Source organism: Camelus dromedarius, chromosome X, assembly GCF_036321535.1.
Source record: "Camelus dromedarius isolate mCamDro1 chromosome X, mCamDro1.pat, whole genome shotgun sequence".
NCBI classification, from domain to species: Eukaryota; Metazoa; Chordata; class Mammalia; order Artiodactyla; family Camelidae; genus Camelus; species Camelus dromedarius.
The window spans coordinates 18613372-18636342 of record NC_087472.1 but is presented as its reverse complement, the minus strand read 5'-3'; the positions used below and the strand labels follow the sequence as shown (position 1 = coordinate 18636342).

Below are 22971 nucleotides of genomic sequence, written 5' to 3'. Positions count from 1 at the left end.
CAAATTCCGTAGCAAGTCCTGCTTAGGAGCCCAATGACCAAATAAACAAAGAGCAGGTTCGATACCTTCCGTGTCCAGATGGGGAAACTACAACAGCAGCCCAGAAAAAGGAAGGGAACTGCCCAAGGTCACGCTGCCCTTTGGGGCCACAGTTGGGATGAGGTCCCCAGCATCCTGACTCAGCTCTGGGCTGGCTCCTCTCACTGGCTCTCAGTGTGCCTCTGTCATTCCCTTACTGCTGCTAATGAGCAAGCTGAGGCCCGAGGAGACCTGTTTGAGGTCACACAGCTGTGACAACAGTGGTGATGATGGGACTGAGCTACATTTTTTTACACTTTAAATCCTCTTTGGAATAGAAAAGAGCCTGCTTAGATGACACATGCACACACACACAAAGAGTCTAAATGGTTCATTTTCAAAATTACAACTAAGTCAGTCCTCTCTCATTTGCCCGCCAGCTGCTCCAGCTGTTCATGGGCTGGGGCCACAGAAGGGGTGGGGCTGGCTACTCTTCAGCCAGCTAAACCACGTCAGCAGTGAATTTTACCAACTCGCTGGGCACTTCCTCAAATCAGTGGCTGGGCACTCTTGGCGCAAAAAAAAAAAAAAAAGAAAAAAGAAATATGAAAGATTCAATAGCTACAGTTTCCTCTCTGTCCATCTCTGTCCTCCAGGGTTCTCTCAGCTGGAAGTGGGAGGCACTCCCCAGCCCCGCCCAGCCAACCCTTGCCCTGAGGCTGGCCCATCTCCTCACTTCCTTGTTTCTTTATGAAACAGGAACTGAGCAAGCAGCTCAAATGAGGTAGGATGGGTGGTTGAGAAAGCCCCAATGGTCCACAGCAAGGCCATGAAACTGAAAAGCTAATTTCCCTCCCAGTGGTCCTGAGTAGTCCTAGGCACCCTTACTTGTCACACCTCCTGTGTTCCAGAATAGCTTGGACTGAGGGACCCAGCCCTTGACAAGGTGGAGACACAGGATATGGGCCCTAGGGTCATGTAGCAGGGATTCAATTGGGGCCCAGATGAGATGTAGAAGCAGGTGCCAAGGCAAGAGGAGAAACTCCAGATGGAGCCTGGAGTGAAATGACGTGGGGTCACCCACCAGGTACCAAACTTTACATGAGCTTCCACTGGGCTGAGAGCACTCTCTATACATGTCATCTGGGTAATGCTGGTTACACTTAATCACACATGCACACACACACGCAGATGTGCGTGCGCACACACAAACACCACACTCCCCCCCACCCCCGCAAGGCCCACATTATCATTGTTACTGTCTTCACTAGAGCTCACTCCCCAAGGTCACTTGCCCGAGGTCATGTAGCCAGTAGGTGATGTATGGCAATTTGGATCCAGTTCCACCTGACTCCATTTCTAGGGGATGTTCTTCTGCTCCCCCTCTTCCCTAGAGCCCTAGACACTTGTCCCCATGGACTGCTCAGTGACTTTTGTTCTTGTAACCTTGGACAGATTCCTAGGCAAAGCAGCCCAGTCTCTCCGTCTCCCATAGAAAGGCTCTCCAGTGACTCGTGAGTGTGTTTTTATCTGAACACCAAAGCCCAGCCTCCTCTTCTGATGGTAATTGCCACAGCTGCCTGCAGGTGTTTTTTGTTTTTAAACCAAGACCTCAAAACGAATTCAGAAATTCAGAGATGACTGTCTTTCCCTTCCATCAGCCTCTGGGCTCCCCAGCGTTCCTTGAGCTGCAAGCTTGGTGGGTACTGTCTATGTCCATGAGGAAAGGATGCTTCCTGCCCAGGCCCCTCGCCCTCTTCTGCCCTCCTCCCACCTGCACATTTGCTCTCCTCACCCTACCAGCTTAAAATGACCGCCATGAAATCTGATAATGGGTCAGGCTACCAAGGTGGACTTCACCTTGGAAATGCCCAGGTATTTCCAAGGGACAATGTGGTCTCTGCTTGAACATTTCTCAAGACAGGAAGATCACTACTTTTCAGGGCCGAGCTAGTACCATCTGTATATTAACAATGTCTTCCTTGGACTGAACCCAAATCTCCCATTTATCTGTTCCCCATCATTCCTGGCCACCCAGAATACATCCCCCTCCTCTATACAACAGCTGTTTGAAGTCCACTTGCTTCCCCATCCCAACCCTCTAAGCCAGATATGACTGGTGTTGAGTACTGCCCAGGTTGACTAGGGCTCCCCTATAGATCACCCCCATTGAAACAACCTAACTATCCAGCTTTTATGCCTATGGTGCCACTTCCAGACGCCCTCCCCATCCTCTTCACTCCCCTCTGCTTCAAGGTGGCCCTGTGGCACCTCAGCCAGCATAGGGTGTCAATTCTCTCACCTCCTAGTTCAGGAACTCTGCATCAGAGGCACTTGAGCCACTGTGGTTAATAGTACAGGCCCTGAACCCAGACCAAGCCTGTGTTTAAAACTCAGCTCCCGCCCCTTCCTAGCTGTGTCGTCTTACAGTTTGCTGAACCCCTCTGAGCCTCGGCTTCCTCCCTGGAAAATAAGGATAACAGCAGTGCCTGCCTCATAGGGTTGTTGTAAGGCCCACCAGCATCTGCCCTGTAGTGTTATTATTTTCAACTGGATGCAGGTGGCAGGGAGAAGTGAGAAGAATCATTTGGGAAATTTTTCCAAATTTAGGTATTGCTTATCCAAACTCTTACGCGCTCTCTCAAATCAGGATTGTACCCATTCAGAGAGTGAAGGATGCTTTCCTACATGTCTGGGTCCCAACTGCCCAAAATATCCCACCCATGATCATCTGCCAAATTGGAATCTCTGGGGGCAGGTACAGATGCGGAGGGAGTTGCTCTATGTGAATGCAGGCTACAGTGATGACCTTTGTATATTTAGCAGCCCTGTGGCTGCCCTCTGAGGGTTCACCCAGATCTATCAGTAGAACACCCCCCCGCCCCCACTCCCACCCCCACCCCCCCGCTACCCTGCAACACACACACACATACACACATGCACACGCACACGCACGCACACACACTCTCTCTCTCCCCACAATATTGCTGCTAAATCAAGGCTCTCCTGCCCTACATTTATACTGGATACATCTTCGCCATAATAATCCCAATTTAAATTACTCACTTATGGGGAGGGGGGAGGATTAAATAATGTTTTTGAAGTGACTAATGTAAGCTCTTGGCAAAGAACAAGTGCTGGGCAGGTGTAAACTTGCTGCCCCATCTAGGATGTAAGCTCCCAGGTGCAAGGGACCTTGACAGCTATTCATCTTGCATCTCCTCAGAGTGCCTGGCACAAGGCTGCCCAGAGAGCTCTGAGGTCCTGTTTGCCAGCCCATTATCAAGTTTGAGGTGGCCTTGTTCACAGAACTACTGACCTGGATCACTTCTTTAGCTAAGGGCTTTGTGTACCTGCAATGTAACCTATGAAATGCAAGTATGTTGCCTGGAAGGGAAACCTATTAAAGTGTTTAGGGCCCATTAGCCAGCTGGAGCCTGACCTAATGGGCTGGGGCCAGGGCAATCTGCTGGGAGAGAAAAGTTGGGGGAAGGCAAGTCTGGATGGGGGAGCCCTGGACCCCCAGAGCGGGGACTGCCTACCAGAAGAGACAGATCTGAAGAGGAGCCAGAAGGGCCAGAGCTCAAAACACCTGCTCCCTTCGGTCCTGGGGGCTGGTCGTCTCGTCTCTCCGTGCTTCTCTCGAGGTCCCCCCACCCCACCCCACCCCCATCCTCACCCCCAGCCCCCACCCCGCTGCCTGTTCCCAGGCCTCGGCGAGGCTGTCGCGTCCGCCCAGCGCTGGGGTTAGGTGGCTGCCTTTGAAGACTCTGCGGTTAGTGTGTGAGCTCGGCTCGCTGCCGGGGCTGCGCAAACAGGAAGCCGGCACATCCTGCGCGGGCCCGGGACATGCCGTCGCGGCGCAGGCCGGGAAAGTTCTGCCAGCGGCTGTCCCCACCCTCACCCAGGCCGCTCCGGCCGTCGGAGCCCCTGCAGCCGCGCCCCGCACCCAGCGCCCCCCATCGCGCCCGCCACCGAGGGCCCGCAGGGTCCCTCACACCGCGCTGCGCAGCCGCGGGCAGTTTCCGCGCCCGCGCTCGGGGCAGCCTGGGAGGGGCTTTCAGGCTGGAAAGCGCAGGCCGGGGAGGAGGGGAGTGGCGGGAGGGAAGCGTGCTGGGGGCGCCGATCTTTTGGAGGGTCGGCCTGGCAGGCTGAGTAGGACAAAGCCAAAGAAGTACGGTTTCAGCTTGGGGGAGAAGGACTTTGTCTCTCCTGAGCTCACCCGGACCGATGAATGGTGGGAGGGCGTAGGGCAGGCTGGAGAATAAGGGTGGAGGAAGTCACAAGAACATCTTGGGAAAGGGGAGGGCCAGCCTCTGATTTCACAAGTGCCCCAGATTGGAAAGCCTTAAAAAGATGCACACCTTTTACCCCCAGGATTCCCTTTTTGGAAATTTAGCCTAAGAAAAAATTCATGACTGTGAATTTTTACCTTAAGGATGTACCATGAAGAGTGAAAAATCAGCCAATCTAAGCTCATCTGCAGGGGCCTGGTGAAATAATCATGGTGCATTCATACAGTGGGCTGCTGGGGGGTGCATTACAAATCATGTAATAGAAGCACATTTCACGGCATGAAAAAATCTTTTTTAATTGAGGTGTAGTATGAGAAAATCTTGATACTGTGTTCAATTTGACAAGCAGATACAAATGCAGTGTGTGAAGTATGACTTTTTTAATTTTTAAAAATTTAAAGACAGGGTCATTTAGGTATAACTGAGCTACAATAAACTGCACATTTTTAAAGCATACCATTTGTTGAGTTTACATATGTACACACTGATGAAACCATCACCACAACCAAGGTTGTAAACGATCCATCACTCCCCAAAGTGTCCTGGTGCCTCTCCTGATCTCTCTCTCCCTGTCCCCCTGAACCATTGATCTACTTTCTGTGCAAATCATGCTTCGGGGAGAGAGAGGTTAAATGCTCAAAAACAGAAAAGAATATTCATTCAAATAGTGTAGAAGAGAATTATGGAGAATTATGGAATTTTCTTATTTTTGTTTATCCGTGTTTTCTAAATTGTATATGATGAATATGAATTGCTTTTGTAATAAGAATAAGTCATTAAAGTTATTAAAATATCTGCCACAGATAACCCACAAAGTGAGCATTCTAAACTTAGCACAAAGACATTCTAGAAATGCCTGCTGCACAGGACATTTGCTGGTGGTGTTGAGTCGCTTGCAATTGCTTTTTTTTTTTTTCATGGTGATGGCTGTGGTGGTGATAAATATAAGTGATGACGGCCAAGGGATGTTGATTCTAGGTGTGACTGCTTTGGTGAGGATGGCTGTAGGTGTGCCAGTGACAGTGGGGATCACAGCTTCAGGGTGATGACCGAGAGAAGATGGCTCTAGGGGTTATGGTTGTAGAGGTGAGGGCATCAGTGGGGATGACTGACTATAGCAATAATGTCTGTAAGGGTGACAGCTCTGAGGATGATAGCTGCACAAGTGATAGTGGCAGTGGCGAGGCAGATTGAGGCAGATGGCTGAGGGCTGTTTTAGCAATGATGTCTGTAGTGGTGCTAACGGCTGTGGGATGACTGCAGGGACGACAGCTGAAAGGTGTTGGCTGCAGGGATGCCTGTAGGATGATGGCTGTAGGGGGTAAGAGTGTCCTGCAGGTGACTGGCTGTAACATCCATAAGTGTAACAGTGGAGAGGACGATGGTTGTAACAATGAGAGCCGCAGTGAAAATTACTGTAGGCATGATGGCTGAGGGTGTCGGCTGTAGGGATGGTTGCTCTAGCACTGATGGCTGTAGGTGTGCCGACAGCAGTGGAGATGACTTCAGGGGTGCTGGCTGTAAGGTGATGGCTGTAGCTAGGAGTGATGGTTATGGGGGGATGGTAGAGGTAGTGACGGCAGTGATGACCTTGGTGTTGCCAGGAGACCAGGAGCACTGGCCCAACAAGCAGAGAGATGGTCCCACTTTTGGTTTCTGGATTATGATCAGTGAGACAAAGGGCTTGAGTAGGCCACATCATGTCAGGCTGATTGGCTGAAGGACCAGTGATGGTTGCCATGAGATGGCAGGGTAGGGACTTTTCTCTGCTTGTTCAACCCAAGAGCCGTCTGCATCAGAATCTCTGGAGACTGAAGCTGGGACTTCCTTCCTCCCTAGGGGCCAGCAGGGGCTGCGATTGCTGTAAGAGCAGGTCACGTGACAGGGCTTCCTGTATGCCACTGCCGCCTGGTGTCCATGGCCCGCACCCCCAAGCTGCCACTGCAGCAGTCAGAGTGGCAGCCAGAGGCTCAGTCCATGCCGTGCCTCCTGGACGGTGCTGGTGAGGCTGAGCAAGAGGCCTCCGCATCTCAACACCTACAAGAGCAGGGACGGAGTATCACCAGTGTAGAGGACCATGTTGCGCCGTAAGCCCTCCAACGCCGGTGAGAAGGAGCCCACTCAGAAGAAAAAGGTGAGGAGCATCTTTGGGAACTGATTGCTTCCTTCCCTCTGCTCTCTCAACCCATCTTCTCCAGGGCTCACAGAAATGGGAAGAGCCAAAGGCCATATGTTTAGTCTCTAGACAAGGGCCATTCTCCCAAGGGCAATGGGACATGGGCCCGGAGGTTACTAGAGTAACAGAAGTACAGAAGAGAGTTACAAAATTCTGAGAAACAGAGTTACAGATACAGTCTTAGAAGTCTAGAGTTGTAGAATTCAACCCTGCGATGCTGTAAGACAGAAACCTAAAATTCAGGACCAGAATCTTAGAGTTCGAGAATCATAAAATACCATTCTCAAGTTGAATCTTAAGACTGTACTTAATTCTCTCTCCCCTACACCGGTCCCGCCACTGCTTCTGCCTGAGCCTGCCTCTCAGGGGCCATCTTACTCAAAGGGCTCCGCTGGGCCACTCAGCTAGGAGCCATGATGCTCCCAGGGCCCCTGCCCTTTGGCCGTAGCCCAGGCTTTGCCCACTTGCTTCAACTCTGTTGTAGCTCCCGGGGCCCACAAGAGAGGGGGCTAACCTGGAGATGGGGCCCCACACAATTTGCAGACTCAGGGAAAGGGCCTCCAAACCTACAATGAGACGCAGGGGGCGTACAGCTTCATCCCAGGAGGGGAAAAATTATTTGTGAAGGATGAGAAATGAAGCTGGTGAGAAGGGGAGTAGGAGTGAAGGCTAATGAAGAAAAAATTCTGTGGGGGGATTTTAAAGGCCAGGAAGAAAAGCAGCCGCTATAGGCAGCTGAGGTGTTCATCTTCCTGGAGCTATGAGGCCAGACTAGAAGATTCCTTGAAGGCTCTGCCCACACCTAGGTTTCTCTAGTTGGATTTGAGGATTTCTAGACTTAATTCTTTGATTCGACTGTAAGAATCCCCCAGGTAATCAGCCAGTACATGCTGCGCATCCAGCAGGATCCAAGGACCATTCCAAAGTAGACCTGAACCAGGTCCCAGAGGCCGAGCATAGCCATGGGTCAAGGTCTGGGGCCTCCAGGCCCTCACTGTGTCCTGCTGGTTTCCCCTGGAGCCCAGCCCAGGTGCTTCATGGGGGAGCCCCTTTGTCGGGGGAGCAGCCCCCAGGCAGAGACTGAGCCAGCTGAGTTGCTGAGCCTCAGGGCACTGGGGTGTGCATCCTGCCCCATCTCAGGTCCTGGGGTGGCTGCCACTTCCGGCTATACTCTCTGCACCCCAATGGCTTCGCTAAGGTTGCAGTGGAGGTGGGCGGGTGGGAAAGAGATTTATGATTCTTCACACCAGCTCTGTCACCCCTGTCCAAGCTCCGTGCGGTGCTAGCCCCAGCAGACTTGCCATTGGCTGCCCCTCCTTGGCGAGCGGGTCCATTTCCCCTTGCTCTCCGGCTGCTGGGGGTGGGAAGCAGAGACCGCTCTAGACCTTGCTGGGCCCCAAACCACAGGGGAGCTGAACTGGAGGAAAGAGGCTGTGAAAGAGCTGACACTGGGACCCTGGGTCACCTCAGGTGGAGGTGCTCGGTGGCTCACAGAAGCCAGAAGTCCCATCTTCTTTCCCGACTTCCATTATCCAGATTCTGTGTCTGGTGACTGGGCCTCCGGGATTTTCCCCTGGTCTCTCCCAGGAGAGTCAAGGCCCTGGTAGCCCTCTGAGGGCCATGTCCTCCCGGGGAGTGCTGTCCAGGCCAACCCCACCTCACCCCTGCAGAACCTGGACTGGCCTCCAGAGCCACTCTCCAAGGCTTATCCCCATGGAAGTGTCCTTAGAAAAGACAACTTTTCAGAAGGTGGAGACAGCATCTTCCCCGGGCCTGGAGGCAGAGGCCAGGCTCCAGCACTGTGACTTGGGCAAGTCCCTTCCCCTCAGAGGCCAAGGCGACGTGGTGGAGGGGAAAGCCTCCCTCTCCTGCCCCAGTCCTCCCCTCAGGCCGACCAAGTAGAGATGTGCTGGGCACGGGACAAGAAGGTGGAGTTGGAATCCTACCAGATTCCAGCTGTAGGACCTTGGACAGTTCACTAACCTTCCTTGGGCCTCAGTTTCCTCACCTCGGAAGAGGGGAATCGTTACTGATTTGCCCACCCCAGGAGGGTGTAGGGATTGCCTGGAACAATAAATGTCAGCACACTCTGTCGCATGTGTGCATGTGCACACGAGGGGGTGATGGTGCAGGTGTGGGTGAAGGCAGGGAGGACACCGCAAAGAATGAACCTTGGTCGCAGCCCTGAAGTGGAGAAAACAGGACTTACTAGCCCATCAGGTCCCAGGCACTGTTCTGTGCACTCTACCCACCTCGTAGCTTGTTGGCTCTTCACGACAATCTTGTGAGGTAGGGGCAGGCATTGTCTTTATTTTATGCCTGAGGCTCAGGGAGGTGAAGGACTTTCCCAAGGTCACACAGCTAGTAAGCTGCAGAGCAGGGATCCAAGCCAAGATTTGTCAGTGTCCAGAGTCTTAACCCCTTCTCCCTCTATTCTCTTGTCTCCCTACTGATCTCAGAAGCACTAGAAGAGTCTGATAAGCATAAAAGACTCAACCTATCAGCAGGAGGGCTCTGCAGGGCCGACCCAGATGGCTATGGAATGAGTGACCTTCCAGGCAACAGAGTCGGGAACAGACCCTCCAAGATGGTAGGGTCAGGATGTGGCACCTACTGTGCATCAGGAAGGACTAGGGAGACCCCCAGGCTGGGGGGCATACCCTTTGGTTGCCTTTTGGAGACTTTCACCTCCATCAAGGTATCTCTGCACTCCCTCATTATCTGTTGAAGTGTAGGAAGTGGAAAGGGGTTTTTCCTGGAACCTGCCTCCCCTAAGGATGGTCCTACCACACCACACCCCTACTTTTTGACTATACCCCAGACCTCACACCAGTGGAAGTGCAGAGGAATTGTTTCATTCAAATGCTCGACTGTCCCCTCCCTCCAGTCTCCCCCTGCCCCTTTCTTCCCCAATCCCAAAACACTACTTCCCTTGGGGTTCCCTTCCTACAGCACCCCTCTGGCATGACGCCCCCCTCTACCAGCATGCACTTCACATTTCCACTGGCTCCTCACTGCACACAGACTAATGCCCAAGTTCATTGACAAAGCTGGCAAGGGCCTTCCACGGCCTTTTCTGCTCCACCTCCCACCCCACACACTGGCGTACCCACCATCCCAACACCACGTTTTGAACATCCCTAACTCTCGCTCTCTATCAAACTTTTCCCAGATCCACCTGGAGAAATCCTGTCTCTCCTGCACACCCCAGCTCAAATGTACCTCCTCTTCCACGAAGCCTTCCCAAGTCCTTCTGCCTCCATGTTCCCACCTGATCTCCTGGTAGCTCCTTCCAAATAACATGCGCAGTCGCCATTGCCCTCAATCCACTTCTATACTGGGGGATGACTTCATGAGCTCTGAGCATAGCAACAAGCACAGGCTTCCAGAGTCACAGACATGGGTTCAAACTGTTGCTCGTCCCACTGCCAGCTGAGTGACTCTGCCTAGGTCATTTCATTTCTCTGAATCTCAGTCTCCTCTGCTGGGAAGTGAGGATGTAAGACATGGCTGTGGTGAGGCTGAAGTGAGCTGGCACACATGAAGTGCTTGGCAGGGTGCTGGGCACAGGGGAGGTGTTTAATCCCTCCTTACTGGATTCTCACACATGCACCTGCAAGCGCCCAGAGCCCAGAGGGTTCTTGGTGTACGACTGGTACGCTGAAGGAGCTGAGAGGGTCGCTGCAGAGACACCTGGGGAAAGCCAGGAAAGCCGAGCTTGCTTAGGAAGCAAGGAAAGAAGATGCCAGTGGGGGCAGTGTGAGGCTCTGAGGAGGGTAATCAAGGAGGGTTTCCTGCAGGGGGCGGTGCCTTTAAAACTGGATTTGAAAAACCTTTTTATTGAAGTCTAATATCCATCCAAAGAAGTGCATCAATCATAAATGTAGCACGCAATGAATTTCTATAAAGTGAGTATCCCCATGTAGGTAGCACTGAGATCGAACAGAGTACTTCCAGCCCTCCAGAAGCTTCCCTCATGCCCCTGCCAGTCACAGCATGCCCCCTTTCCCCAAGAGCAACCGCTGTCCTGACTTCCAACAGCTGGATTACTTCCGCTGGATTTTGAACTTTCCACACAAGGAACCATATAATATACCCTGGTGGCTGGTCCCTTCTGCCCCACGGCGTATCTGTGCGACTCATCATATTGTTGGGGAGAGCTGCACGAAGCTCACCGCCATGTGCTATTCCCTTGTGTGACTCTGTCACAATTCACAGATCCACTCTTCAGTTGATGGGCATTTGCGTTGTTTCCAGTTAAAGTGGATTCTGAAGGAGAGGAGAAACTACGGTTGACTGAGAGAAGGGCGGATTGTTCCAGGTGGGCATGCCCTTGGTAAGAGCCTGGAGGTGGGTCGTAGGGAAGGCTAAGCATGCCCGGACAGGCCATGAGCGCCTGCTGTGTCAGGCACTCGGCCCTCTCAGCCTCACAACATCCCAATCAAGTGGGTGCTGTGGTCTTCATTTCACCCACTGGGAAACAGAAGCCCAGAGAAGCTGAGGAACACACCCAGCTTTACACAGCCTGTCAATGGCAGAACCACGATGTGAACTTTTTCTTTAATTGACATATAAAAAAATTTAATTGACATATAGTTGAATTACACTGTGGTGTTAATTTCTGGTGTTCAGCACAGTGATTCGGTTGTACATAAGATGCAAACTCTTGCCGGCCAAAGCCAAGTAAAGAGACTGAGGTTTGGCGAGGTTATTAACTCACCGATGGCCACACATCCCAGAGATGAACTCAGCAATGTCAGGAAAGTAGTTCTTTGTGAGAGGCGTGTATACTCCGCTTAGACATGAAAAAGGGGCCAACAGTATATGGTATACCTTCCGCCCTGGTCAGGACCCCAAGGAAGGCGTCACCCTAAAGGGAGGCCAGGCAAAAAATCCAAAAGGGCTCAAAGATTCCACTCATACCTGAGTGATGGGGTCACTTCAGGCTCACCAAAAGGCATTCAGGATATTTGGGGCTGCTCCTGCCTTTAGAGGTGGGTGGCAAGGCAACCACCCCACCCCCGCCAGCTGGCCCTCACCCTTAGTCCCCCAAAGAACTTGTCTAGTCCTTTCCATGTCCCTGGGCTGAGGAGCAGCTGGCCAGGCACAAGTCCCAGCACCACCCCTATGGCCCTTTTAGATTGTTTTCTCCCGTTTTGAGCTAAAGCTGAGACAGAGGGACCCTGATACAAGGTCCCAGGGGCCAAAGGCCCCCCTTCCCAGCCCCCCCAACTGTAGATTAATGACAGGAAAAGGAAAGAACTGCAATTAGAGGGCAGCCTGGAGGTGAGTTTACTCTTCCCTAACAAAGCCCACTTCCGGCCTCACGCCTGCCCTGCGGTTGGCTTTCCAGGCTCCCCAGTCCCTAGGGCTTCAGGGGCGACTCTCAGCCTCCTGGTCTGCAGACCAGACTCAGGCTTGGTGGAGGGAAGGCCACAATAGGCCCCACTTGCCTAAAAATAGCAGGCCAGCCTGCCCTCCTTGGGCCCAGGCCAGCCTGGTGCCCACCCTCTCTCCCTGTTCCCTCTTTTCCAGGCAATAAGAGAAAGAAGTTATCCAGGCAGCTGCATCCTAGCCATACAAGAGGAGGAAATGAATGGAAAGTGGAGGAGAGAAGGGGAAAGCAAGGGAGAGAAAGAGGAAAGAACAGTGGGCAGGGAAAACCAGGGGATGAGGATGGAGGAGATGCGTGGGAATGGGAGAAGTCACCCCCCAGCCATGCTTTCTCACCCCTGCTCCCACTCAGCCCCCTTCCCAGCTCCCCCACATCATGCAGAAGAGGCTTTCTCCCTGAGGCTGCAGGTGCCTCACCCAGGAGGCCTTCATGGTGGTGGGTCTGCTTGGCCTGACCACGGACCTAGTTTCTGGTCAGCTGGCTTGCTGTGACCTCTAAGAAGGTGTGGCCATTGACCCGATTGCTGACTTGCTTTTGGTCAAGACCCATCAAGAGAACTAGTCTTTGCAGTCCCCAGGCCCTGGCGGAGGTGGGGGGACGGCGGGGGTGGGCAGGTGATACTGACCCTGCCCTGGGGAATTGTCACTGGACTCCCCCCCCCCTTTCGTAGGAAAGAGGATGTGAAACTTTAAGCTTTGTGTGGGTTTGGGGCTTCGGTTCCTCAAGCCCTTATCTCTGATGTCTGCAGCCGATCCCGCTCTATCTGTCTGGCCATCTGTGAACCCTGGTTCCTGTGTGTATCTCTGGTCTTGATTGTTGATCCTGATTCGGGCTCAGCCTCCACTTCTTGTGTCTAAAGTCTGCCCTCCTTACCTGGCCCCGGATTCTGCTGCTATCTTGGCATGTGCATGCATATTCAGTTAAGAAAGCTCATTTCCTGAAAACAGTCTCATCCGCACTGTCAACTGAAAAAAAAAAAGCATGACCTCAAAGTTGAGAATTATGTTTTATGTTTTATTCTGCGGACTTTCTGAGACTTCAAACCCAGGAGGGAGGAGCCAGGATACCTAGCAGTTTTGCAACAGAAACCAGGTAGCCAGAAAATCAAAAGATTACTGTTAAAGGAAACTAGACATTACAAGTTAAAGAATTTAGCACTTTTTTGTGTATGGGAAGATACAGGAGTCTGGGCTCATTGAAATCATTCCTTTGATATGCACCTTAGCTGTCTAGGGCCAGTATCCTGTTCCTTTCCATCCTGAGTCCCCTCAGGGTACACCGTTGGGGGTGGCTGCAGTGGCGGAGGGCTTGGCCTCCTGTTTGTCTTCATCCTGAGCTCCCTCAGGCTCACCATCAGGTTGGTGGTAGTGGCTGATGGAGCATCCTTTGTTTGCTGATAACGGCAGGCAATGTTTTTCATTCCCAGCACAAACAATAGCTCTGGCCTAAAAGTCTGAATACTGGCACATGTCAACAATGCCCAGCTCATCGCATTACGACTAAGGTTAAAAGCAGAGATGAAGAGAGAGAACATGGTAGCTTTCTTTTACTATGTTAAGCCCAGTCATTTGTGTCCCAAGTCTGTGGGCACCTTCTCTGAATAAGTTTCTACTGTGGCTTTCCAGAAAGTGTAATGCCTGGTCGTAATGCCAGGTCTGGGGGTTCTCTTGCTCTTCTTGGGACACAGGCTGGAGGCCCCAGTGTGTTTGCTGCGATCACTGTCACAGGAAACCAGGCTAGGGGAAGGCTTAGGGCCTGGAAGCCAGGCTGCGGCGTTTGGGATTTACTCTGCTGTATTAAAACAGGGGACGCTGTTGTATGTGCTGCAGTGTGTTTCTAGTAGGAGACATGCGTTTTCTCAGACTCATTGAGTCTTTCACTACAGGGTTCTGGGGACCAAACCTCAGGCACTGATGGAAATGTGGGCTTAATCTGAGGCCTGAGTGGGGCTGAGGCTCTCAGGCCACTTGCTGTGTGGTCAGCACGAGGCAAGTTCACAGCTAAAGAACAGGAGGAAGCCAGGTAGCCAGGAGGATGTCTTGCAGCTTCACCTGCTTAGCCCTGGGCCCTCAGGGCAGCCGTGACCTTGCCCAGCCCTGGGGTAGGGGCGGTGTGTTGGAGCGGGAACCTTGCTCCTCACTCCATTTTAGCGCCACTGATGTCGACACCCCGCTTCTTCCAGCTCTCGCTTCAGCGATCCAGCAGCTTCAAGGATTTTGCCAAATCCAAACCCAGCTCCCCTGTGGTGAGCGAGAAGGAGTTTAATCTGGATGATAATGTGAGTTTCGGAGCCCCCTGGGGGATCTGGCTGCGGCCCATCTTGGGGTGGGGAGTGGCAAGGAGGGCAGGAGGAGGGGGAAGACGATTTTAGGATCATTGAGGCAAAGTTTGTTTAAATATAATAGGCCCACCTCTCCCACCGATGAAAATTCTGGGCCCTAGGAACTCCTTGCATTCTTTTCGACTGCAAATTCATTGTCAATTTAAATGCAAATGAGTCCGGCTGAGGACAGGTCTGGAGCTAAAAGCAGGGGATGGGGGGCTCTCCTCACCCTTCCAGCCTCTGCCAGGACCCAAAGGCCTCCTTCTGCCCCCAAGTCCTGGACCCAAGCATGGCCACAAGGGTCCCTAGATCTCCACCTTTTTCGTCACAGATTCCAGAAGATGACTCAGGTGTCCCGACCCCAGAGGATGCTGGGAAGAGTGGCAAAAAGCTGGGGAAGAAGTGGAGGGCCGTAATTTCCCGAACCATGAACAGGAAGATGGGCAAGATGATGGTGAAGGCCCTGTCGGAGGAGATGGTGAGGCCTGGGACCCAGGGAAGGCGGGGGACAGGGAGGACAGGCACCGCTCTGGTCGGGTGTGAGCATGGCCACCGTGATAGCCACTGCTCGGGTATGCCCTGACCTGACCCAGTTACAGTCAGGAAGGTCACTGGGGGAAGGGAGCTAACTTGGCCATGGCCATGGCAGGAAGGCACAATCCTAAGGGAGAAGGAGTGGGGTCTGAGGAGGGGTGAAAGTCTGGGTGACAGAAGCTTCTTGGCCAGGCAGGCCTGAGGAGATGAGATCGTCTGAGGCAAACTCATCCACCTCAAAAGTTTTGCTTGGAATGAGTCCTGGGATTGGGAAGGCTTGATTCAAGGAGAGGACCTATGAGAGCAAATAGAGAAGGCTGGCTTCAGCCCAGGGAGGGAAGGCGGGACAGACAGCTTTGGGCAGGCACATCCCAGTAGCTCAAGTCACACAGTGAGTCTGTGTGCTCGTGGCTCTTGGAGGAGGAGCCCTGGCAATGGGGTGCTGCAGTCAGCTCGTACTAACGGGCTCATGCCGGCTCAGGACAGCAGTTGGTTCAAATTTTCAGGAATTTTGTGAGCCAGGTGTGAGACACAACCATTATTGAAAATTCATTTATACAACTGAGAATTGAGTCAATTATGTTAAAAAGGAAAAGACTAAAGTCAGTCTTAAAAACTCCTGATTTCCTAATTCTTGAACTGACTTTCCCTGCTGTTCGTGCCCTTGAAGTTGTTGGCGTCTGCTGTCTGTGTTCAGTGACTGTGGTAGTTCGCCATGGGCCGTGGTGGGGAGTATTTACAACACAGGAGTCGGCAACTGCTACAAATCAGGGCTTTTATTCCCAACGAACCAGTTGTGACAGAGTTCCCCACACCAGGCCCACTGAGGCCCAGGAGCTCTAGAATCAGGTCAGCTTAGCTGTGGGCTCTCACATGGGAACATTTCCATGACTTCTCATCTGTAAACTTGGGATGATCAAGTACATATTCTTGAGTGAGGATTGAATGAAATTCTCTGGCACATAGGAGCACAGTCAAAAGTAGTGACTCTCTCATGCCATAATCTGCCTGCCTATGCCCTAGTAACAGTGCCGAATCCAGGGTCTGTCAGAGACCTTTGCTGTGTGTACATTGGCACCTCAAGCTGACAAAGGCACCCCAGTTGAGCCTCATTCCATGATGTAGGCAGGGCAAAGACTGTCAGTCCCACTTTACGGAAGAGGAAAGTAAGGCCCAGAGAGTGCCATGCAACCTGCAAGCGGCAGAACTCGGGCTCCAGCCAGGCCTCACTTGTCCCCTGAGCCCAGGCCTGTTTCCTCTGCACCTGGAGCTGCCTGTGTGCACCCCCGCCAAGGCTGCTCAGGGTTTCCTGCCTCCCCTTCCCTGCAGGGAGACACTCTGGAGGAGGGCTCAGCCTCCCCGACGTCTCCAGACTGCAGCCTGGACAGCCCCGGCCCTGAGAAGATGGCGCTGGCCTTTTCTGAGCAGGAGGAGCGGGAGCTCCCAGCACTCAACCGACAGGCCTCCACGGGTGAGTAGGAGAGGTAGGGGGACACCTGCTGAGTCTGGGGGAAAGGACTGGGTTAGGGCCATACAGGTGGCTGTCTGGTAGGGATGGTAAGAGAAATGAACCTTTACCATTTGCCTTCTGGGACCTTTCCCAGCCCTCTTCACGTTAAATCTTCACAACAATCTCAAGGGGGTGGTACTATTATTACCCCCACTTTATTGATGGGAAAACTGAGGCTCAGGAGGTCAAGTGACTTGCCCAAAGGGACCCAGTAGTGAACTTAAGTCTGCCCTAGAGGAGCCTCCACTTGCTGGAAGGGCCCAATGGCAGAGGAAGAGCCCCATTGCCCTCTTGGACCAGCCCACCCTTACCTTTCCAAGGGGGGCTAGAGGCTATGGCTCCCTGGGCCTCTGACATCCAGGCTAAGGGTGGGGGTATAAGGTCTCCAGCTGTGAAGACTCAGCCTCATGGACATCAGCCCATGGTTTGCTGGGCTCAGGGCACTACTTGGCATGTTCTAGATGTCCGTGGGGGTGGACAGGAGCTTCCAGCAGCCCTGCCTAGAGGGAGGGACTTTGAACTGTCATCTGCAGACCCACAGAGGCACTCCCTTTCTCCCCCTCCTGTCTCTTACCAAGTTCTCTGATCTTTCTCTGGCTCCGAAGACACCTCCCTGCCCCCACTGAAAGCCACTTAAATGATGCCTTTCACCCTGTCCTTCCCAGAGAGTAAGAGCCTGTCTGAGTTTCCGTGCGATGTTGTAACTAGACACTGAGTCTTATTAAGTAGAGAAAGTAAAATATTGATGCAGGGTGTGACTTCCTGGGTGGAAAGTGTCTCACAGGAGTACTGGAGTGGAAGTCAGGAAACATGACATCTAATGGACCCAGTGCTGCCCAGTTACAAAGTGAGAGGCCTTGGGCAGGTCACTTGGCCTGTCTGGCCTCAGTTTTCCTCATCTGTTCATTGGGATGTTGGTCCAGTTGTTACCTAGAGGCCTTCCCAATTTGCCCAGTCATCGGTCTGTGAGCCATTTCTCCTTCTATGGTCAACTATTTTCATGTCTGGTACCCCAGAAGGGAAGCTATGCTCCTGCAGGGTGGCTGAGGGGTGAGGTCAGAATCCCTTCTGTGGTGTGAGACTTACCAGAGCCCAGCTTTCTTCCCTAGCATGTATCCTTGGAAGGTACCTGCTGGGCACTGACTCAGCTGTCCTGGGACAAAGGTAACCTTCCTCCCTGCTCCGTTTCCTGCAGGCAGTGAGCTGTGTAGCCCCAGCCCAGGCTCTGGCAACTTTGGGGAGGAACCACCTGCCCCCCAGTACACAGGGCCCTTCTGTGGCCGGGCACGAGTCCACACCGACTTCACTCCCAGCCCCTATGACCACGACTCCCTGAAACTGCAGGTAAGGTTGGCATCCGGGCCCCTGCTGAGCCTCGTAGGCTGCACCCATAAAAGAGGCTTGATTGAACCAAGGTAGGATGCTGTCAGCAGAGGCCAAGGGGCCTCGCTCCTGCTGCATCCTGCTCTCCTCTCCTCCCACAGAAAGGAGATGTGATCCAGATCATTGAAAAGCCACCTGTTGGCACGTGGCTGGGCCTGCTCAATGGTAGACTGGGCTCTTTCAAGTTCATCTACGTGGATGTGCTGCCCGAGGAGGCTGTGGGGCCTTCCCGCCCCAGCCGCCGACAGAGCAAAGGCAAGAGGCCCAAGCCCAAGACTCTTCATGAACTTCTGGAGCGCATTGGCCTCGAGGTTTGAGCGGGGACTTGCAGTAGTGTCTGGGAGCAAGGGATTGGGGTGCCAGGGCAAGTCAGCTATGTGGGGAGAGAGGGTTCCCAGGTGGGGGTGGCTTGTCAGTGGCCGTGCTAGTGGCCTGCCTCCACCCACAGGAGCACACATCCACCCTGCTGCTCAATGGCTACCAGACCCTGGAGGACTTCAAAGAGCTGCGGGAAACACATCTCAACGAGCTGAATATCATGGACCCGCAGCACCGGGCCAAGCTGCTAACGGCCGCTGAGCTGCTGCTGGACTATGACAGTGAGTGGGCTTAGGGGCGGGGAGGGGGGCGGGGAAGGGAGGCGGGCCCTGGGACTGCCCCAGGGCCCCTCTGCCATTGGCAGGAGCTTCCCAACACTTGAACTCCAGTATTGGGCAGAGCTTGTGGGGAGGAAGGGTTTTGGGGATCAGGCTCAACTCCCTTTGGGATCAAAGGGGAGACTTAGGGCCAGAGAAAGTGAGGCATGGAATTGAGGCCTCAACGATGGGTAATAACCAAGCCAGATTTCAAGAGCAGGTTTCCTGGCTACTAGCTCAGTGAGCTCCTGGGCGGGGGAACTGGCCTGGAAACCAGTCCCACCTGCTTCTAAGCCAGAAGGGGCAGCAGTGGAGAGGGGGTCGCCCAGAGGGAGAGATAGACCGCAGTGGACTTCCCAGGGTCCCCCACCCACATGGGCCCCCCAGGGCTTCTGAAGCCCCCCTCCCAGCTAAGGCCCAAGCCCCTCACATTCCTCTCCTTCCCTCATCCGTGGCAGCCGGCAGTGAGGAGGCAGAAGAGGGCGCTGAGAGCAGCCAGGAGCCAGCAGTGCACACAATGGCAGAGCCCAAAGTGGACATCCCGCGCGATTCAGGCTGCTTCGAGGGCTCGGAGAGCGGGCGCGATGAGGCGGAGCTGGCGGGCGCCGAAGAGCAGCTGCACAGCCTCTCTCTGGCCGGGGCCCCTTGAGGTGGCGACCGCACGGGCCGAGGCTAGGCCGGAGCAGCCAAGGCCGCGGGGATGGGGTGGGCCCGACCTCCCATGGTGGCCTGGGTCATGGACTAGGACTGGGCGCCAAGCCCGGTCCCACTCCCCCCCGGGCACCTAGGGCTGCAGAGGCCAGCGGAGCCTTACAGGTGTCCAGCAGGAGTGGACACAAGCTGTGGAGTCGCATCCACCTGCTGGGCCACCTCCCTCCACCACCTACTGACAGCACAGCCCTTTGGGCTGCAGCCAAAGCAAGGGGGACATCGAGCAGCCACCCGGCCCGGGCCCCTCACCACCGAGGCCTCCAAACTCTCCAGCTCCACACCACCTTCACCTGTAGCGCTGCTCCTGAAAAGGGGGCCAGGTCAGTGTTTCGGGTCAGTCTCAACACCCTAGGGAAGCTGGCCATTGAAAAGGACTCTAATTGGTTACGGGTAAATCCAGACTTTTCTAAATCAGGTTTGAAGAAAACCATGTGTATCTTTCCTACTTTCCTCCATGTTAACTTGCTTAGGAGTTTAGCCACTAAATCACTGTGTCACTTAAACCGACTGCCTTCCCCAGTTGGGAGGACTGGCTAGGATAAGAATGGGTAGTCGCTGAGGGCCCTGCCAACTCTGACATTCTGTGACATTAAATGCCTGCTGCCCCATTACCTGTGGCCAAGGACAGCAGTGAGGTTTGCTGACGGGGCTTGAGGGGCCTCAGGCTCTCAAATGAAACAGCTCCTCCTGTTCACCCCTTCCATACCTCCCCATGTGACTCGGCCAAGCTGCCACTCCCCCAAGCTTAAAACAATGCCCATGCCTCAGACAGTACACGCCCTCCCCTTCCACTCCGGGCCCCTTGTGACACTTCCACAATGGCAGATGGTCAGACCTGGCTTCCAAGGACAGAACTGCTCCTCAGAAACCACTCATGAGTCCAGGCCCAGACTTGGCCTCTTGTGTGGGTCCTTACAAGGAAAGCACAAAGCTGGACACTGGGGAGTCTACTACTCTACCTTTGCTCTGCTAAAGGTTTTGATGTACCTTGAGCACCAGAAGGAGAGGGAGAGTATCTGTGGGTGGGGGCCTCCGTTGACCCCAGTACCAAGTCTGTGCCCTGAATTCCCAGAATAATCCTTTCCCGGGGCCCTAGTGGCCCTGGGACAACGGTGCCCACCATGTCTAGGATTGCATGCTTAGTGGACACACTTCTCAACCTATTACCAGGAACTCTCACAGAATCTATCTTTGAATAGTTTGAGTGTAAATATGATGGGGGTGATGGGTTGGTAGCAATAAATAGAGGTAGAACTAAATTATTGTCTCTGGTTATCTTTCCTGTGGAAAGAGGGTTGTGGGAGGAACAAACTAGTCTCCTTCAAAGCTGGAATCAGCAAAATGTCCTCCACTGTCCTTTCAGGGCCATCTGCCCCTTTCCTGAAGATGCTCAGTGCTCTCAACTCCGCTGACTGCTAACCAGCACTCCTCAGCTCAGGCTCCCATGGCCACTGGCCTTGCTGGGGTCTCAGGGTGAAGGGGAGCCTTTTCCCACTTTCTAGAACTGTTTATTTAATAAGCGCCTTCCCCATTTCCCCAGTGAGGAAGGCTGCACTGGGAGCTGTCCAGGGTCCAAGAGTCAGCAGGACCTTCCCTCTGAGGCCACCTCTTCCTGGGTCCCACAGTGTGCCCACTGAAGCTACACCATCTCTTAGGAGGTGGGTTGGAGACGCGAGCCCCTGGCATTTGTTTCTCTGGCATTAACTGCATTAGGAAGGGAAAACGAGTGTGAGCCACCACCAGAGCAAAGACAAGGCCACTCGGCTTCCAGGCTTTATTCTCAGCTGCACTTGTCCACTGCCCTGAGTGGCTGTGGGGTCAGGAAACCACAGCATTAATCTCACCAAAGAGAAAGGAGCCCAAATGGCCTCAAAGCCTTAATGGTACTGAATGATTGCTGTGATTTCATAAGCACCAACACGTACGCTGGGCCCCACGCACTTTCCCTGTATCTCTCCTATGAGTCCTCATGCCAGCCCCTCCCTCTGAGGTGGGTACCATCATCTCCCCAATTTACAGAGGAGGAAACTGAAGTGCAGACAGGTTGAAGACGTTGAGTGAGAAGTCCAACAAGCTTTCAGAGCCCACAGCCGTCTGGAGGGCAATCTGTCCTTCTGTGAAGTACCTGACATCCTTTGACCCAGCCATTCCCCTTCTAGAATTCCACCCACACAAAGAGCCACACAAGTGCACACAGATACATGGACAGAGGTATTCGTGATAGTTTTGTCTGTAAGAAACTGGAAACAATGCAAATGGAGAATTAGAAACATGGTTCATTTGCACAATACCATTAGACATGATATAGAAAAATACTTGATGACATGGGGAAAATCTTCATGAATTTTTAATTGTTTAACTTGAAATTTAAAAATTTAAAAATTATACAAATAACATACAAACGTTCTAAAAGAAGTCTGTGCCATATCATGGAGAAAAAGTGAGCAATAAACCTTATTTATAGGACAATTCCATTTTTATTTAAGAAAAGGAAAACACACAAGAATAAAGACCAGAAAGATCTGCACCAAATGGTTACTAGTGGTGATCTTGTGAGGGGATGGGTGGGATTGGGGGAGTGAGGGAGAGAAGTGTGCACTTAATACACTCCTGTCTTATTTGAATTTCAAAAGTACTATTTTTATATGTATAAAAAAGAACGATATTTTAATTTTTGAAAATAATTAAAATAAACAGGCCTAAGCCACCAGTTTGGGGAAGCAGCAAAGACATTCTCTTGCTGCCTTTTAAAGCAGGCTTCTGTAAAGATAGGGAGTCAGGGTGAATGAGACCCGAAGTGCTTAAAATCCACATACACCAAGGGGAGCCTGTTGGGAGATTCCTACACCTTTTAAACCTCCTAGGTAATTCCTTTCTATTAGCTCCAAGCTGGGGAAAGGAAAATATCCGAAAAATAGGAATAACTGAGAAAAAGATATTTTGAAATGCTCCCCTGTCCTGGGGAGGAGGGCGGGGGTGTCTGAGCTACGGGGCTTCGGCTTGGTTTGTAGGCTGAAGACAGGCTGAAAGTAGGTGGCTGTGCAAGGGCTCTAATAACCACTGGACTTTGGGAGGGGCCGGTGAGGAAGGGCAACAAGGAAATTTACTACAGGCCAGGGCCTGAGGGGCAGAAAGGCAGTGCCTCTGTGGGTCTGCAGCTCAGAGCTCAAAGCCCAGGCAGGGCTGCCGGAAGCACCTGTCCAGCCGTACGGACATCTAGAACATGCCAAGTAGTGCCCGGAGTCCAGCAAACACAAGGATTGGTGTCTGTAAGGCTGAGTCTTCACAGCTGGAGATGTTATGCCCCCACCCCCAGCCTGGATGTCAGAGGCCCAGGGAGCCGTAGCCTCTATCTCCTCTTGGAAGGGTCAGGGTGGGCTGGTCCAAGAGGGCAATGGGGCTCTTCCTCTGCCCTTGTGCCCCTCCAGCAAGTGGAGGCTTCACTAGGGCGGGCAAGGCCTAGCAGTCAGGAGCAGTTAGGAGTTCCAGCCTATGTGAATTCAAGTCCTGGCTCTGTCAATCATTAGGTGGGTCACGTTAGACAAGCCACTTAACCTCCTCGAGCCTCACTTCCCACATCAATATAGTGGGGATAACAGTACTAGCCTCATGGGGTTGTTGCACGGATTGAATGAACTGTGGTATGTAAAATAGTTAGCACGGTGTCGAGCACAAAATCCACGCTCAGTGAATGATAACGTGTAACTACCCTGCTACCTCCTTTTCACTCCTTTCAAGGCCCATCTCCCCTTGAACCCCTAGTTAGCGCTGGGACCCAGAGCAAAGGCCTTGGCGTTCAATTAAAGTGTCTTCAAATCCTGGCTCCACCACTTACTAGTTACACAATTTCAGGTAATTACATACATATTTTACAGAAAAGAAATGTATAAGAATAATGATCTATATCACAATATATGAATATATCAAGTCAACACATGGCACACCTTAAACTCACACAATGTTATATGGTAATTATATCTCAACTTTAAAA

At 52.8% G+C, this 22971-nt stretch overlaps 1 protein-coding gene across 1 annotated transcript; it reads left to right on the top strand.

Moving 5' to 3' along the window:
- Positions 1 to 6218: 6218 nt before the first annotated feature.
- Positions 6219 to 20239, top strand: SASH3 (SAM and SH3 domain containing 3). The gene is made up of 8 exons (XM_031445182.2): positions 6219 to 6447; positions 14067 to 14162; positions 14539 to 14685; positions 16071 to 16212; positions 17447 to 17595; positions 17736 to 17945; positions 18083 to 18233; positions 18728 to 20239. The coding sequence occupies exons 1-8, from the start codon at positions 6391 to 6393 to the stop codon at positions 18916 to 18918; spliced, it is 1143 nt and encodes a 380-aa protein (XP_031301042.1). The 5' UTR covers positions 6219 to 6390; the 3' UTR covers positions 18919 to 20239.
- Positions 20240 to 22971: the final 2732 nt, after the last annotated feature.